The sequence below is a fragment of the Sminthopsis crassicaudata genome, chromosome 1, assembly GCF_048593235.1.
Source record: "Sminthopsis crassicaudata isolate SCR6 chromosome 1, ASM4859323v1, whole genome shotgun sequence".
Taxonomy (NCBI): domain Eukaryota; kingdom Metazoa; phylum Chordata; class Mammalia; order Dasyuromorphia; family Dasyuridae; genus Sminthopsis; species Sminthopsis crassicaudata.
In genome coordinates this window covers 470,029,062-470,046,236 of record NC_133617.1, presented here as the reverse complement: position 1 = coordinate 470,046,236, position 17,175 = coordinate 470,029,062, and the positions used below count along the sequence as shown (strand labels likewise).

The window sequence follows — 17,175 nt, the reverse complement described above, 5'->3', positions numbered from 1 at the left end:
TGGGAGTTTACTCACATGTGCATTGACCATAACTGTGAGAGAGAGATGATCACTGAGCATCCTTTGTATGTTGAACTTCAAAACTATTATTAAGCACTGGTATATCTACTGGTTATTGAGACTCAAATGAGCTAATGGATGTGAAAACTTCTTGAAAAGTTTAAAGTTCTTTATTATACTTATAAAAGTATATATAAATAATGGTATTTAACTCATATCTCAGCTTTCCAGAGCTATCTAGTTTATAAAACCTGGATTGTAAGAGATAGTTTCTTTGCTTTTACTGGAATTCAATAAATATCTAAATGAATATATAAATAGGATGATAGGATAAATATGTAAATGGACTGATGGATTGATGTCTAGAAGGATGAATGCATGCATTGATAGTGCTGGTGATTCTTTCATTGGCCTCTAATACCAGAGGAAAGATCTTCCCACCTACCGTTTCTGACTGTCCATATATTTCATGGATATTCAGACCTGTTGCTTTTTTCCACTTCTCAAACTCTTCAGGCAGCAGCTTCTCACCACCAGCAGCACTATGCTTCAGGGTTGGGAACTTGTAACTTTTATAGAGGGGAAAAAATAAACATAAAACAAGATGAGCATAAGAAATAATACATCTGAAATCTCTTTTGAAGGATTTGGAACTATCCCTATTTATAAACTCTTTTTCGGTTTCTCTGTGTCTCCTCTGTTTTTCTCCTTCTTCCCTCCTCCTCCCCTTCCTCCTCTTTCTTCTCTTTTTCTCCTCTCTTTCTTTCTTTCCTTTCTTCATTCCCTCCTTTGTTTATCTCTTTTTTCTTTAGCAAATAAAACACATTAAGCCAAAATAATTGAAATAGCAACAATGTATTAAAGAATGTGCAACATTTGTTATGCACAGTCCCCTTTCTGACGTAGGAGGAAGGAGTGTGATCAAATTTTTTCAATGTAACTATTCAGAGTTTGGCTTTGCTACTACAACTTAATTTAATGATTGAATTTTTATTGCTAAGGATCAGTAAACAGGTTATTTATTAAGATTCTCCGCCCCCCCATCCTTCTGAACTATGGACAGGATCTTGGAAAAGACTTCAGTTGGTACAATTCTCATTTTATAAATGAGGAAGTGAAGCCCAGAGAGGTTGTAACTTGCTCAGTACACGGGAAATAGAGATGGGATTCAGAAAAAGGTTGTCTGATTCCAATATTCTTTTTACTATACTTTGTGACTTGCTTATCATCTGGGTTTTTCACTTCTCACTAGTTGTTTGAATAAAGTCCAGAGCTGGGGAGCAAAAGTGAAAAGTCCATCAACTCCTGTCAGTTTGTGGTATTGGGGCAAACAATGGAATAAAAAAAATCAGATACTTATTGTAAACTTTCACAAATCATTTACCATTTCTAACCCTCACTGATAAAACTAAGGAGGATGCTTATTCTTCTTCTTATGAGTGGCTCTAAACATTTCATTATTACTTAATTTATTCAATTCCAACTTTATTGAAAAAAAAGTTATTGGCTATTCTGAGGTTGGGTGAATCTAGATTTATCATGTTTCCATCTTCTGTGATCAAAGAGAGCCAATATTTTGAGAAAGGACAGAATTTTGTTGTTTAAAATGGCAAAGATTATTGCAAGATTTGCATAGCAAAAAGGAAGTATGATCTTTAAAAGAAGTTATAAAGATCAAATCATAACAAAGATTGATTAAAATTAGGTAGCAGTTCAGAGTGCTTTTGTAAAGAGGGATAATCAGATCCATATTTTACCATGCTTTCACCTTCTTATTTTTGAAACAGCTGTTGAATAATAAGAATCTTAAAATTTACTGATAATCCACATCAGATAGCAGGTAAATTGCTCTTTTTTTAGGTGTTGCTCTAGAATTAAAATTACCCCATGTGCCAAAGAAAAAAAGATGAGAATCAACTGGATAAATGTGGCTACTGGATCTTCTAATTATACCTGGAAATATTGAATTGCAGAAGCCTTCGATATACGGATGAAGCAGCTATTGTGCACGTGATGGGGAATTTGGAGAGTGTCTGGCAAATGAAAAACAAAAAAAGACTTTTTTCCTCAAAGACAGAAACATTGTTCAATGACCAGAATACCAATTTCTTTCCCATGAGGTTTGTTCATTCTTCATTAATAAATCAGTTCATTCATTCATCGTATCTCAAGTACTTATTAATAACTTAAAAAGTTAATCACTAATAAGAAAAATCAAAATCAAAATGACTTTCAGATTTTACCTTACATGCTACAAATTGGCAGATGACAAAAGATGAGAATAAACAATGTTGGAGATATAATGGGAACATAGGCATACTGGTGTATTGTTGCTGGAGTATGTGAAACATATAGTCACTTTAGAAACCAATTTGAAATTAAGCAAATAAAATGACTAAGATATCCATGGTCTCTGACTGAGACACACCCCAAGAAGGCAATTGATAAGAAAAAAGATCCTTTATAAACAACCTTCCCACACCCCCATACATATATACACACAGATGAGCATTTTTTTTTTTTTTTTGGTGATACCAAAGAATTACAAAGTGGATGTCCATGACTGAGGAATGGTTAAACAAATTGGGGTACATGAGTATAATAGAATAGTACTATGCTGCAAGAAATGATATTTATACAGATAAGAATGGGAAGATCTACATAGATTGATGCAGAGTGAGATAAATAGCCAGTAAAACAATATACACAATGACTATCATAGTAAATTAAAAACCACATACACATAGAAATAAAAAATGAATGTTGCAAAATTATAAAGGACAAGCATGACTCAAATGAAGATGTAGCCACTTCCACCCTGCCCATTTATTAAAATGGGATGTCCCCAAGCATTATACATTGAACACATTTTCAGACTTTTTTTGATGTCTTGATCAATAATATTTATTTTTTTAATCTTTAAAAAATGTTATTTTTAATATGAAATGACCCCCTGGAAGGAAAAGAGGAAGGGTTATTAAGGGTAACTATATTGATATAAAAACAAAGGATATCAGACATCCAAAAAAGCTGTGTAAAAAAAAATCTACTAAACTCAAGATACTGGGAATATAAAACTCACCCTCATCCTCAAGAAGCTTACATTTTAGTGCAATTTATTTTTTTATGTAACAATGATTGATAGAGTGACATTTATAGCATAGTAAGAGTGAGTGTTTACAAAGAGAAATTACCAGACCAAATATAAAGAATGATGTAGGAAAGTACAAATAAAATGTTTATGGAAGTTCACATGAGGGAGAGATTTCTTGTGGTGGGAAGGCTTTATAAAAGAAGCAGTAATAAAAGTTGAACTTTGAAAGCTGAGTAGGAATTTTATAGGCACCCTGCATAAGCATAGACCCTGAGGAGAAAAAGCACAAGGAACATTTGGAGAATGGTGAGTATTCTAGTTTTACTGATTAAACTTTGAAAAGAAGGCTGGACTCTAACTCAGGATAGTCTTGAAAACTGGCCAATCAGCTAGATGGCTTATTATTTATTCTTCTACATCAGGGTTCTTAAATTGGGCCTCTGTGAACATACACACACACACACACACACACACACACACACACACACACACACACATTTTATATATATATATATATATATATATACACACATATGCTTTAAAAAATGATATAGACTATATCACATATATACTTATTTAAATGATATTCCAAAACATATTATAAAATATATTAATAATTATCACATCATATACCATATTATATTGTTTTGTACTATAATACATATATTATATTACATATTATGTATAAAGTGAAATTATACATAATATGTAATATAATTTGTTCTATTTTTATAAGTAGCCTACAATATTATATAAATGCACTATATATTTTGATAACTATATTTCAATAATATTGATTCCTTTGTAATATTTTGTATTTTATCTTATAGATTTAAAAACATTCTTCTGAGTAGCAATCCTAAACTTTAGCTTCCTCAAGGGGACTATGATACAAAAAAAATTTTAGGATCTTGATTCTAGAATAAGATAGGCTCCTTGAAATTGAAAATGGAAAACTCAAAAAAAAAAATAAACACTGCTATTGCTGTTGTGAAAAAATATAAACTAAATAATTTTCCATGAGCAAGACAATATGAACTGGACTACTAAAGCCTGGAGAAAGTTAATTTTTATTGAAAAAACTGACTTTTCCCTTTAAGGTTATATCAGAACTGCTAATCAAAGTCCAAATGAATCTCTAATACCTACATACCTTCATTAGATTGTAAAGCATACACCCTAGAAATGTTTGGGGGAACTTATTTTCCTTCCAATGTGCCTGAAAGTCTTATTCCTATTGACAGAATAATGAAATATGATAAATATATTTACATATTGAGAAGCAAAAGTTTTCAAGAATTATAGAAATTCTCTAATGTAGAGGGAATACTGCAACATAATCTTTTACTTGACAAACATGAGAAAAGGTTAAGATATTTATCCAAGTAAGGAGGATAAATATTCCTTAGTGACCTGGAAATTCACCTGATTTTAAACTGTATGGAAAAATCTCTGTGGTATAATCAAGGTTAGAAAATAAAAAAAGATGATATGATAAATGGGGGAGAAAAAAGAAAAAACACATATATAGTGCCTATCATGTGCCATTCACAAAACCCTGGGAAATAGGGACTAATAATAGTTTAATAATTACCTCCATCTTACAGTTGAGGACACTGAACCAAACAGAGGTTAAGTAATTTACCTAGGATCACATAATAAATTTCTGAGGCCAAATTTGAACTCAGTTTTTCCTGTCTCTAAGCCCAGAACTATATTTACTGTATCATTAATTAAGCTGCCTCAAAATATAAGTAAATTTCACAATCAGGTATTAAGGAATATGTGCAAAAATACTTTGAATACTATGTCAAATCAGGTAAGAGAAGTAATTGTAGCAAAAGGGAACCATATTGCATACTAAAAATCTTTTAATGATGTAAAAAAAAAAAGAGTGGGTCAAAATTTGTACTTTAATCAGTAAGGAGCTATTGAAATGTTTTTGAGCAGGGAAACAACATCATAACTGGACTTAATATCATAACATCACAACATCATAACTGGAGTAATCTGGCAGTTGAATATGTAGAATGGATTGGAGGAGAGATTGCAGGTAGGGAAATCAGGAGGTTATTTCATCAATCTGAGTTCAGAGATAATTAGGGTGGTAGTAGTGGAAATGCAGAGGAAAAGTATTTGACAAAATCCAACACTCATTCATATTAAAAACACTAGAGAGCATAAGAATAAATGGAATTTTCCTTAAAATGATCAGTATTATTTATCTAAAACCATTAGCAAGCACCATATAAACCATTCCCAATAAGATCAGGGGTAAAACAAGGTTGCCGACTATTCTTATTACTATTCAGTATTGTATTAGAAATGCCAGCTTTAGCAATAAGAGAAGGAAATGTAGAGGAAGAGATGAGATCTAAAGATATTACAAATATGTGTTACTTTCATGAGATATGGAAGTTATAAAGGACCTCAGAAGTCACTAGCCCAACCTAATACAATTGAAATTTCCATTATGTTGTATCTAACAAGTAGTTATCTGGCCTTTACTTGAAGACCTCCAAGGAAGGGGAAACTAGGTCACTTCTTGAGGCAGTTTATTCCACTTTGGGACAGCTTTAATTGTGAGGAAATTTTTTTCTGAAATCAAGTCTCTTTTTGTCTCATTGTCTCTTTTATCTACTGTTCCTACTTCTGCCTTCAGGGGCCAAATGAAACAAATGTGATTATCTTTCCATCTGACAGGTCTTCATCAAATACTTGATCATAGGTATCATATGCCTCTAATTTCCTTAATTGATTCTCATGTGACCTGATCTCAAAACCATTTATTGTCTTGTCTGCTTCCTCTGGACACACTCCAGCTTAAAACATGTCCAGAAATGCATACAATACACCAAAAGAAGTCTGAAAAAGGCAGAAAACAAAGGGACTATCACTACCTTCTAGAAAGATACTGCTCTCAATGAAGTATAGAATTTACACCACTTTACATGTGTTGTCTCAACACATTGTTTAATTGTAATGAGTTTGCAGTCCCCCCAAACTCCCAAATCTTTTAAAAACAAATCTCTGTTTAACCATAACTACTTATTCCATATTTGTGAAATTGGTTTTTTTTGGACCCAAAGTATATGAATTTGCATTCACGACTTTTGAATTCTACTTTATTAGATTCTGTGCAGTGCTATTTATGGCAGCTAAGTGCAACATTGGATAGAATAATGAGCTGGGAAGCAGAAAGACTTTAGTGCAAATTTAGCCTCAGACATTTCCTTATTTTATGACTTCAGGCAAATCACTTAACTTCTATTTGCTTCAGTTCCCTTATCTGTAAAATGGGGATAATAATAAGACCTATTTCTCAAGGTTATTATTGATGGAAGTTGAGGTCCCTTTAAGATTCCTTTCTAATTGCCCAAGCCATGGCTGACCTTGATTCACAAATCCTGGTCAAAGGCACCCTTTAAATATCTGGGCCCAGCCCCACTATCAGCTTAGCTTTCCCCAGCCCTCACTTGATCTGAGCTAACTGAAAAGCCCACCTAGAACTTGGAACTGCCCACAATCTTTTGGGTATAAAAGAGGTGAGCCGGAACTCCCTCTTGGCAGGAGCCCTCCCAGCCAACACATGGTATCCTTCCAGCCACGTAAGGATTCCTGCCCGCCCAGCGGCCACCTCTGGCCCTGGCATCTTTCTAACTGAACTTTACTTCCAAATTTCTACAATAAACCTTTTATTTATCAATCTAGGTTTTCGGGCCTGTAAATTCATTTTACAGGGGACACTGCGCCTCATGGGATTATCTGTGCACCGAGAAATGGGGTTCCTCCTTTCCTTTCCCTCATTATTATGAGGATACAATGAGCTGATATTTATAAAGTGCTTAGCACAGTGCTGGTACATAGTAAGTACTTGGTAAATATTAGCTATTTATTATTATTAAAGTCTCTGTCTCAAAAATCCCCCAGCTTTGTAACTCAGTAGTAATGCTAGTTTTTGTTAATTACTTCTTTCCCTTTCTAAATAGCTATCATTTGTCTCTTTAATGATTTTGTTTTGGAGTTTTTTCAGGATTTGAAATCAAGCTCACTGGCCTATAGTTTGTACCTTCTATTATCTTCCCTTTTTTGAAAATCAGGATCACATTTGTCTTTGACTACTTTTTGTGACAATTTTGTCATTTCCTATGATTTTTTATAGATCACTAGGGATGGTTTTACAAATTGCACTTGCTAATTCTTTCAGTGCCTAAGGACAAAGTTCATTTGGACCAAGGGACTTGATTTCATTGAGAGCCACCGGGTTCTCTCTTATAATCTCCTTGCTTATATTTAGCATTAACTTCCTTTTATTCACTATTTGTTCTGTCATTTCCAATGTAAAGGTCATTCTCATTGGCTGGGACAGAAACAACAAAGAATTAATCTATAAGATGTGGAATCAAAAAGGCTGAACATGGAGGGGGGGATAAGTTCAAGGGGAGAGTCAAAGATAAGATGGAGATGATGAGTGTCATTGTGTGGATGGGTGTCATGGAATAAATAGGGAGAAGAGCTAGTTTGGAGGGAAAGTGAGGAAACATTTAGTTTTAGACTTATTCAGTGCTGGCAGAACATCCAGTTGGAAATGTTTAACAGACAGTAGGAAATATAGGTCAAGAGCACAGTAAAGGGATCAGGGCTATTGATGTATATTTTGGAGTTATCTGGAAAGGGTGATCATTGGAGCTAGGGAGGAAAATAAATTGTTAAAGAGGATAATGTAAAGAAAGAAAAGGATCTGGAATAGCACAATGAAGTTTAGGGGGCATAAAAAGACTGGGAAGAAATAATCAGGAAAGGTTTCCATGGAAGCTAAAGTAGGAGAAATTTCAAGAAGAAGATAATTAACTGTCCAGAGAAGCATATAAGTCAAAGCACTGGAAAAAGCATATTAAACTTTGTGATTAATCAGGTGGTCATTAGTGACTTTTGAGAAAACAGTTTGGGAAGGAAGACATATTACAAGGGATGAATGGTTGAGTGGGTAATCCATCCTCAGAAACTTACTAGCTATATGATCCTGCACAAGTCATTTAACATCTTAATATTAAAATGGGAAGATAAATAGCATCTACCTCATAGAATTGTTGTGAGGCTCAAATGAGGTAATATTTGGAAAATATGTGCCAGGCACTGGCACATAGTAGGTCTTTCATAAATGCTTTTCAATTTATTACTATGATAAAGAATAGGTCCAGGAGGTTTGGGAGATTGTAGTTAGAGAAAGTTTAGAGTTTAGAATTTAGGAGATAGAGCAGATCTGAGTGGTGATGAGATTGACTGATTATCAATTCAAGAAGTTAGGACCTTTGATTCACAAATCCTGTCAAAAGCACCCCTTTGAATTACAATGGGAGATCTGGGTTCTCCCAGCCCCTATCAGATCTGAGCCAACTTGGGACACCACCCATGGATCCCTTTAGCTAACTCTCTCATTATAAAAGTGCCAAGCTGGAGCCCTCTCTTGGCAGAGGTCCCAAACATGGCAGCCTTACGCCTGGCATGCCAAGGATCTCTGCCCACTGTTTTTTTTATAGACTTTTAGAATATCCTTGTATTGTCTCTTCTGACTTCTATGTGAGCACTTGCTTTGTGTGAATTTTCCATAAAATAGTTATTTAGGCAAATGATTGTTTGGTATTTTAACACTGTGGCAAGCTCTTTGGAGTTGTGCTCTTTGCAATAGAGTTTGAATGCTTGGCATTTCAACTTGAAAAAAGACTTCAGGATCCTGTACTTTATCTTGTCAGATAGTCTTCAGAATCTTCCTAAGATGGTTCAAATGGAAGAGATTCAATTTCCTGGCATGTTGCTCTTACACTGCCAGGTTTCATGGGCATATAACAGTGAGGTCAGCATAATGACTCTGTAAACTTTCAGTTTGGTAAACAGTATAAAACCTCTTCTTTCCCACACTTTCCTTCACTCAGATAGCAAGTATTTGAGGATAGATTTGAACTTCTTCACTCCTTTGGAGTCTCCTAAATATTGAGCTAACTCTGGTAATGAGCATGTCAACCTCATCATCTATGTGTACATCCCTGGCAAGTATACTACCAACATAAATGCACTGTGGATACAGCACTTAAAATTTCTCAATTTGCTGTAATTGATGGTTCTGTGTATGGATGATGTGGTGCTGGATGGTTAAGAGCCTCTGTTTCTTGATGTTAATTTTAGGTCACAATTGGGGCAAGCAGCAAAGAATTGGTCCATATTTTGTTGCATCTCTTCCTCAGAGGTGCATCGTGTACAATCATCTAAAAGTCACAGACCAACTGCCCTACTACTTTAGCCTTGGTTTGTTGCCTTTTCAAGTTAAATACTTTACCATCAGTGTGATAGCTGACCGTGATGCCATTTTTGTCTTCACTGAAAGTGTTTGACATTGCTGAAAACATCATGCTAAAAAGCTTGTTAGCAAGCACACAGCCCTGCTTCATTCCATTCGTGACTGGAAAAGTGCAAGAGCATCATCCATTATCCAGAACCCTTGCAAGCATGCTATACTGAAACTGACATACAATATTGTGAACTTCTCCAGGCAACCAGATTTTTACCATGATTTTCTACAAGTCCTCATACCTGAGGTATAAAAGTCTTTATCAATGAATGTTATATATATATATAGACCTTTATTCTCCTGACATTTCTTCTGGAGTTGTCGAGCAGGAAATACATTAATTGCTTCTCGGCTCTTTCTGAGGCTCTTGGGTAGATGACCATTTTCCAGGTGAAAGATCAGCTTATTAAGATAATTCTGGCAAGAGTCTTTCCAGCAATGACTGAGAGAGACATAACTGTAACTATCACAGGATTACTATTTCTTATGACCAGCAGGAGGAATACAGAGAGGCTTGAAGAGACTTAACATCAACTGATGCTGAGTGAAATGAATAGAACCAGAAGATCGCTGTACACTTCATTTTGTATGAAGATGTATTCTGATGGAAGTGGATATCTTCAACACAAAGAAGATCCAACCCACTTCCAGTTGATCAATGATGGACAGAAACAACTACACCCAGAGAAGGAACACTGGGAAGTGAATGTAAATTGTTAATTAACACTACTGTCTATCTACCCAGGTTACTTATACCTTCGGAATCTAATACTTAACATGCAACGAGAAAATGGTATTTACACACATATATTGTATCTAGGTTATATTGTAACACATGTAAAATATATGGGATTGCCTGTCATCAAGGGGAGGGAGTGGAGGGAGGGAGGGGATAATTTGGAAAAATGAATACAAGGGATAATGTTAAAAAAATTACTCATGCATATATACTGTCAAAAAATTATAAATATCTTGATTTGGTTTAAAAAAAAAAGGATTACTATTTCTTTTTCCTTTATAGAGATGGACAGTGGAGAGATTCTTGAACCCAGGTCATAAACTCCACTTGCATATAACCTGGAAAATTTCAGCCAGCTTTTGTATGAGCAGCAGATCCTTGTAAATCTTAGCTGGAGTAGAATTAGGAGGGAAGCCTGATAGCATCCAAAACTTCTTCAGTTGGAAGTTTGACTAGAGAGGGATTGACTTCAAGCTAAGGTCAGTGGTATCAACATTGATTGGTGACAGTCTGTTGACAACACTATGGGAATGTTCACTCCATCCATCTTCTTATCATTAATCAGTGTGGCTTTATCAACACTGAGTATTTGAGATGTACCTAGGACATTGGCCCACAAATAGCCTTCAGTGCCTCATAAAAACTATGAATGGTTACTATGAATTTAATTTGCCTTTTTATTGAACCAATATCTCTCTAAGCTTTGCTTGTACTTTATTTCTGATGGAGTTAGAGCTGCCTTCTTAGAGATAAATAAACTATTCTTCTGGTAAATCCTATGGAGTTCTCATTTTTCATTTAGCAGCTTCTGAATTTTCCTGTAATTTTCATCAAACAAAATTTTTTTTGAGTGTTCTGATCCAGATGAGTAAATGTGATCCTATGTATCAAATCTCTGAAAGCTGCTCATTCCTTTTCTGTTCTACTTTTCCAACTGTGTATTGACTCAGCATTCTCTCTAAAGTTAGGAATGAACTGTTTTTTTCAAGCTCAGAAAACTGTTCTTATCTGTTGATACAAAGTCTTCTGCTAGCATCTTGCCTGGAAGAACTGCTTCTTTTCAATGAGAATATTCACCTTGAAAAGGGTAAGTTTATGATCAGTCCAGTACTCTGACACATATTGCCTTCATCATTTTCACATACTGTCTGTCTGTTATCCTTACAATGATATGTTATATTAAATGCTGTTTTCTGTGAGGGTGTATCTATGAAGTTTTATTGTGTTTAGAGAAACAGAAGACAGTGTTGGTAATGAGGTCATGAGATGCACAAGTCTTCAGTAGTAAGTGAGCATTACTATTATTGCTTTTGACGCCATTCCTCCCAAAGACTCTGCCTTATCTGATAAACTGTATTTATTCTGGGGTTAAAATTACCCAGAATTGACCTCTTTTGGCCTATTGATGATCAATATTTTCAGGTTTTCATAAAATTTTTCTTTGATCTTATTTAGGTTCATCATGGCAAGAGTATACACACTGATGATGGTAACATGGTGCTTTTTTGCACATGGCAATCAGGTTATCATGAGTCTATTATTCGATCTATTTAGGAGGCATACACATTTATTGACTAATTTTTATTGCAAAACCTATGTCAATAAGTGCTCCCTGCCAGTGCAGCCATTCTAGGGGAAAAAAAAACAAAATAAGACAAAACATGTTCAGCTCCAATTCTGGTAAGCTTGCCTTCATATGTCAGCTTTGTTTCACTCAGGTCTGCTATTTGGATGTACTACCTGCTCAGTTCTTACAAGCGCTATATGTCTTTCAGCTCTACTGAATTGTGTGTTGCCTATAAATAGCTGCTCTAGCTACCTTTAGGGCCATTGGAACAAATTATTCTCTTCCATTAATTCAGGAAATGGACAAGCTCTGGATAGACCTCTTGATTACCTTCAGCTTTGTTTAAACCATCTGCCTAAATGGTTTACTAGTATGGCTGCTGCACATGCTACAGTGTTTTAGAACCACACGTGAAAATTGCATAAATCAGGTGGACAGCAAAGGGGGAAAAGCAGTCTTGAAAAGGGCTTGGCTGCCCTCACATCAGAGGTGCTAGTCTGCTCTGAACATCCATATACTCTGGTTACTGAGTTCCACATAAGTGAAATGACCTGCTTAATGTCATGAAGACAGCAAGGATTCAAACTGAGGCCAATGGTGAGATAATAGGGAAGTGGATGAAAAGCTAGAAAGACCTTAGAAGCCATTTAGTCTATTGTCTTCATTTTTTAGATGAAGAAGTAAAGTTCAGTGGCAAAGCTGGGATTTGAACCTATGTTCTCTGATTTCCAAGGCAACTAGGTGAGGCAGTGGATAGAACACTGGTATGACCTCAGATACTCACTAGCTGTGTGACACTAAGCAAGTCATTAAGTCTTTTTGCCTCAGTTTCCTTATCTGTAAAATGAACTGTAGAAGGAAATGGTAAACCACTACAATATTTTTGCTGAGAAAACCCTGAATGGAATCACAAAACGTTAGAAAAATGATTTATCAATCACCTCTGGCTCCAAGGGTAGTGTTAGTTCATTGTACTACATGGCTGAAGTATTCCAGTGGGGGACAGTGGGTCAGTTAGGGTGAATATTCTTCTTACCTTCAGAATGATCTCAGGGTTGAACTGGGGCATGTCACAGATGAAGCTGCAGGCTCCTACGTTCCAAGGTTCTATCATTGTTCCCACAACTGATAAAATCCAGCCAGTGTCTGATAAGCACCATGAGATATCAGTACTGGTAAGTTTCAGGATTTGCCTGCTAACTCCAAAATATAAAGATTAGTATTTGAAGAATGAAGTGGGAAAGAAAGCACTATTCAGTTGGGTGGTGCCCTAGCCCTGAAGTCAGGAGAACCTGAGGTCAAATATAGCCTTAGATACTTGACATGTAACTAGCTTGTGACTCTGGGCAAGTCACTTAACCCCAATTCCCTTGCCAAAAAAATTGTGGGCAGCTAGGTGGCACAGTGGATAGAGTATCAGCTCTGAAGTCAGGAGGAGTTGAGTTCAAATTTGGTCTCAGACACTTAACACTTCCTAGCTGTGTGACCCAAATGGCATTGGGGGGAATATAAACGAATCTGATCTCTGAGCCTGGAGGAGCTGGCTTCAAATCCTTGCTCTGATTCTCAGTACCCCAGGCAACATTTTGACCAATCAATCATTAAATATGTATTAAGTACCTTCTTTTTATTTGTCAGGTATTTTGCTAAAGAACAAAGAACAAAGTCTTTGCCTTAGCTTATATTTTCATGAGGGAAAAAATATGTGTGCATATATATATGTTTATATACAATATATACACATATGTATATATATACATATCTATGTACATATGTATATGTTTTATATATATGGACTGGATCTGTGATTTCACTGATAGATAACAAGGTAACTCTGGAGGGAAAGACATTTGAAGATGGGGGGGGGGGAAGACCAAGAAATGACTCAGATGGAAGGTGATGCCTGAGTTGAATCTTGAAGGAAACTACAACTTTCAGTAGGTAGAGGTAATACTCTTAAGACTTTCGGGATAGATTTAGAGAGAGCAAAGATCCCAGGTTTGAATTCTGCCTCTAACACTTACTAGCATTGGGCCATGTCTTTTTAAAGTTCTCCTATGGATTCTTTTTGGGCAGATAACCAATTGACATTACTCCTTGGGGGTAGAAGAGCTCTTTTTTTTTTTTTTTTTTTTAAATGTCCATATCCTCCTCTGAAAATGAACCTCAGTCTTCTCTATTCCCATAGTAACTGTCTATATTTGGGTTCTTTCCCCTTTTCTTTTCCTTTTTTCCTTTGTTTTTTTCCTTTCCTTCCTTCTCTCCTTCCTCTCTCTCCCTCTTTCTCTCTCCTTCTTTCCCTCCCTCCCTTCCCTCCTTTTTTCCTTCCTTCCTTCTTTTTTCTTTTTTCTTTCATTCTTTCTTTCTTTTCTTTCTTCTTGTTAGTGTAATCATCTTTAGGCCTCTATGTGTGGAGGGAGAATAATGCCTTTGGCCTCAAGTCCTTTTACAGTTCTTTCTCCAAACTCCAAACCAAAAATTCTGTCCTCCTGTAGGTTTCTACAGCCAGCACTGTTCTTGCCGTACTGCTTCTGCACTAACTGTTAATTCTTTCTCACTCAGGGCAGAGTCTTGGCAGCACAGTTCGTCCTTATGTCAACAGAGCTTCTTGACTTAGACTTGTGACTCCCAACTCTGGGAGATGAAAGTTCCTGTGGCTGGAGCGGAAGCTACCTCCTAACTTAACTTCACTTTAGCCTCAAGCCTCAAGACTCACCTCTTGCTTTTTCTTTAGAATTAGCCTGGAGATGTTTACACTTCACAAGGGACAAACCTCCCTCCTAATATCTTTCTTTAGATCTTCTGTTGTCCCAGGAGTACCTCAGTGCAACTTTTATTTACTTATGTGTTTACCCCAAGGTACACTTTGCGTTGTTTGTGGGGGAAATCTGGAGAGGTCAGAATTTTCTGATTTACTCCACCATCATCCCAGAATCCTCTCCTAGGAAGTAGTTATATGTTATATGTGTTATATGTGAGGAGGATAAGGACATCTTAGGAAGAGAGAATGTTGTTGAGCAAATGTACAAAAATGAAAAAGTACAAAATGTATTTGAGGAATACCAAGTAGTTCAATTTTACTACAGCAAAAGATAAGTGAAGAAGGAATAAGGAATTATATTATGAAATTCATAAGAAATAAAAATTGGAAAATAAATTGGAGTTATGTTTAAGGAGCCTTGAATGTCAACTAACAAACTTGTATATGAGTCAATAAGTAATGGGAGCCATTGTGAGTTTCAGAATGGGAGGTTGGCATCAAGATTGGTACTTTAGGAAAATTAATTTGACAGCAGTATAGGTTATATTGGAATAAGATGACATTGGAAAAAAGAAGGCCATTTAGAAGCTATTTTAGTAGTCCAGGGAAGATGTAATTAATACTGTGTTATATTAGTAACTGGGAATGTAGAGGAGGTGATGTATACTATAGTGACTAACCCCACAAGGACAGTGACTATTTGGCTATGGGAAGAGTAGAGGCAAGTGTCAAAGATGACATAGAACTTTTGATCTTGGGTGACAAGGGGATGGTGATATATATATATATATATATACACACACACACACACACACATATATGTATATTATATATATTAATTTTGTCCAAAGTAGTGACAAGGAACACAAAGAGATCATGGCAGATGGAGTGGGGTGGGGTGGTACCATCATCACACTTTTTCTAAGGGTTTTGCTCTGTATTAACAGGTGGTCTTTGGCTCCTGAAGATGAGGCTTTTACCCCAATAATTGGGAATGAGGGAGGACTTGTGAAGTATAGTCAAATGTCTTTCTTTGGATTCTCTTGTAAAGAATGGTGGAATGGTAGAACACCTGTGGAGGGTTGGGCAGGGATTTGAATAAAATAGAAATTCAGGTCTTACACTTTTTTTGAGGCTTGGTTTAATCATTGGAAAATAAAAAGAATTTCATAAAGTCATAGAAACTAATAGATACTGGATCCACGATTTTCAATGATATAAAGAATTCTTAGATGAGGAAAATGCTTCTTCAAATGAAAGTTTCACTCTCTATGTAAATTATAGGCTTAGAAAGTTGCCCAGAACACTGAAACATTAAGTATCTTACCCAGAGTTCTGCTATCTGAATGGGCCACAGGTAGGACTTGAATTCAGGTCTTTGTGGCTCTGAAACTGGCCATCTGTCTCTATCTGTTATATCACTATGCCTTTCAGAGTCATAGGGAATATTATAGAATGCGAAGGCTTTAAAAGATTTCATAAGTTACTTAGGATCAAAATTATTTGATTCATGGTTCAACCAAATTTTTTTTTTTATTTTAGATGAGAAACAGCCTATAGCTATGAGTCTGGATCTGACTTAATCATATGGCTATCGAAGTTATAATCTCCAATTTTGTTAATGCTTAGGTAGTGCTATAGAGTGCTGGATTTATAGTCAAGAAGATGTGAATTCAAATCCTATCTCAGATACTTTCTAGCTATGTGACTCTGGGCAAGTCACTTTATTTCTCTCAATTTTAGTTTCTTCACCCATGAAATAGGCATGGTAATAGTATTCATCTCAAATAATACAACATATAAATAATTGGTAAACCTTAAAGTGCTTTATAAATGTTGATTCCAAGTCAGATTTTGGAACTTCTCATATATTGAAAAATACCAAAAATGGCCTTTAATCAGGGAGCAGATGAAGATTTCCAGATTGTCCCAATCCCACATGAATACACTATATCTAGCTTGAAAAATTTATTTCAACCTCATCCATGTTGTTACATCTCAACTTTCTTCTCTCAGCGTTTTCCCCCAAACTTATACTCTAAATAGCCTATCTTATAGGTTCCAGCTTCAGCAAATATTAAACACTCTAGACACAAAAATTCTAGAGAAAATTCCACCAAAGAGGATCAGGGGAAAATCATGATTTATTCATATTCTTTTAGACTAATTTTTTCATTAGGCCTGCTTTAGTTTAGGCCTGGGGTCTATGGTCTAGATTCTACGAGAGTCTTCTCCTCGCCTTCATTTTTCCTAACCTTCCCTTACCTGGATGGGAGACATGATCTCAGTGCAAGCTCAGAGGTATGTAAGACCATCTTGGGTAGGCCTGTGGTTCCACTGGTAAAGAAGATGATCATAGGGTCATGTACAAAAGTCTTTACACAAGTGTGGTCTGCAGATGCAGCTCTGTAAGGCATTGGAGATGAAATGACAGTCATTAGCTTCATTCTGCATCACTTTGAGAAGAATAAAATGGATGTTAGAGTATGGCTATGGGCAACAAGATGGTGCAGTGACCCCATTTGGGGCTTTCTTGGCAAGATACTGGAATGGACAATTTCCTTCTCCAGTTCATCTGACAGATGAGATAAATGACATGTTGAGGATCACACAGATAATAAATGTTTGAAGCCAGATTTGAACTGAGGAAGATGAGTCTTGATAACTC

The 17,175-nt window shown here is 35.9% G+C and overlaps 1 protein-coding gene across 1 annotated transcript in view; it reads right to left on the bottom strand.

Annotated features, from left to right (window-relative positions):
• Nucleotides 1-17,175, bottom strand: part of LOC141550372 (acyl-coenzyme A synthetase ACSM1, mitochondrial-like) — a 64,791-nt gene that overhangs the window by 29,874 nt on the left and 17,742 nt on the right. The window contains exons 5-8 of the mRNA XM_074280951.1: nucleotides 16,773-16,913; nucleotides 12,783-12,942; nucleotides 1,954-2,033; nucleotides 446-569 (exon numbers count right to left, since the gene is read on the bottom strand). Of these exons, the coding sequence (XP_074137052.1) occupies nucleotides 446-569; nucleotides 1,954-2,033; nucleotides 12,783-12,942; nucleotides 16,773-16,913 (505 nt within the window). The remainder of the gene's footprint in view (nucleotides 1-445; nucleotides 570-1,953; nucleotides 2,034-12,782; nucleotides 12,943-16,772; nucleotides 16,914-17,175) is intronic.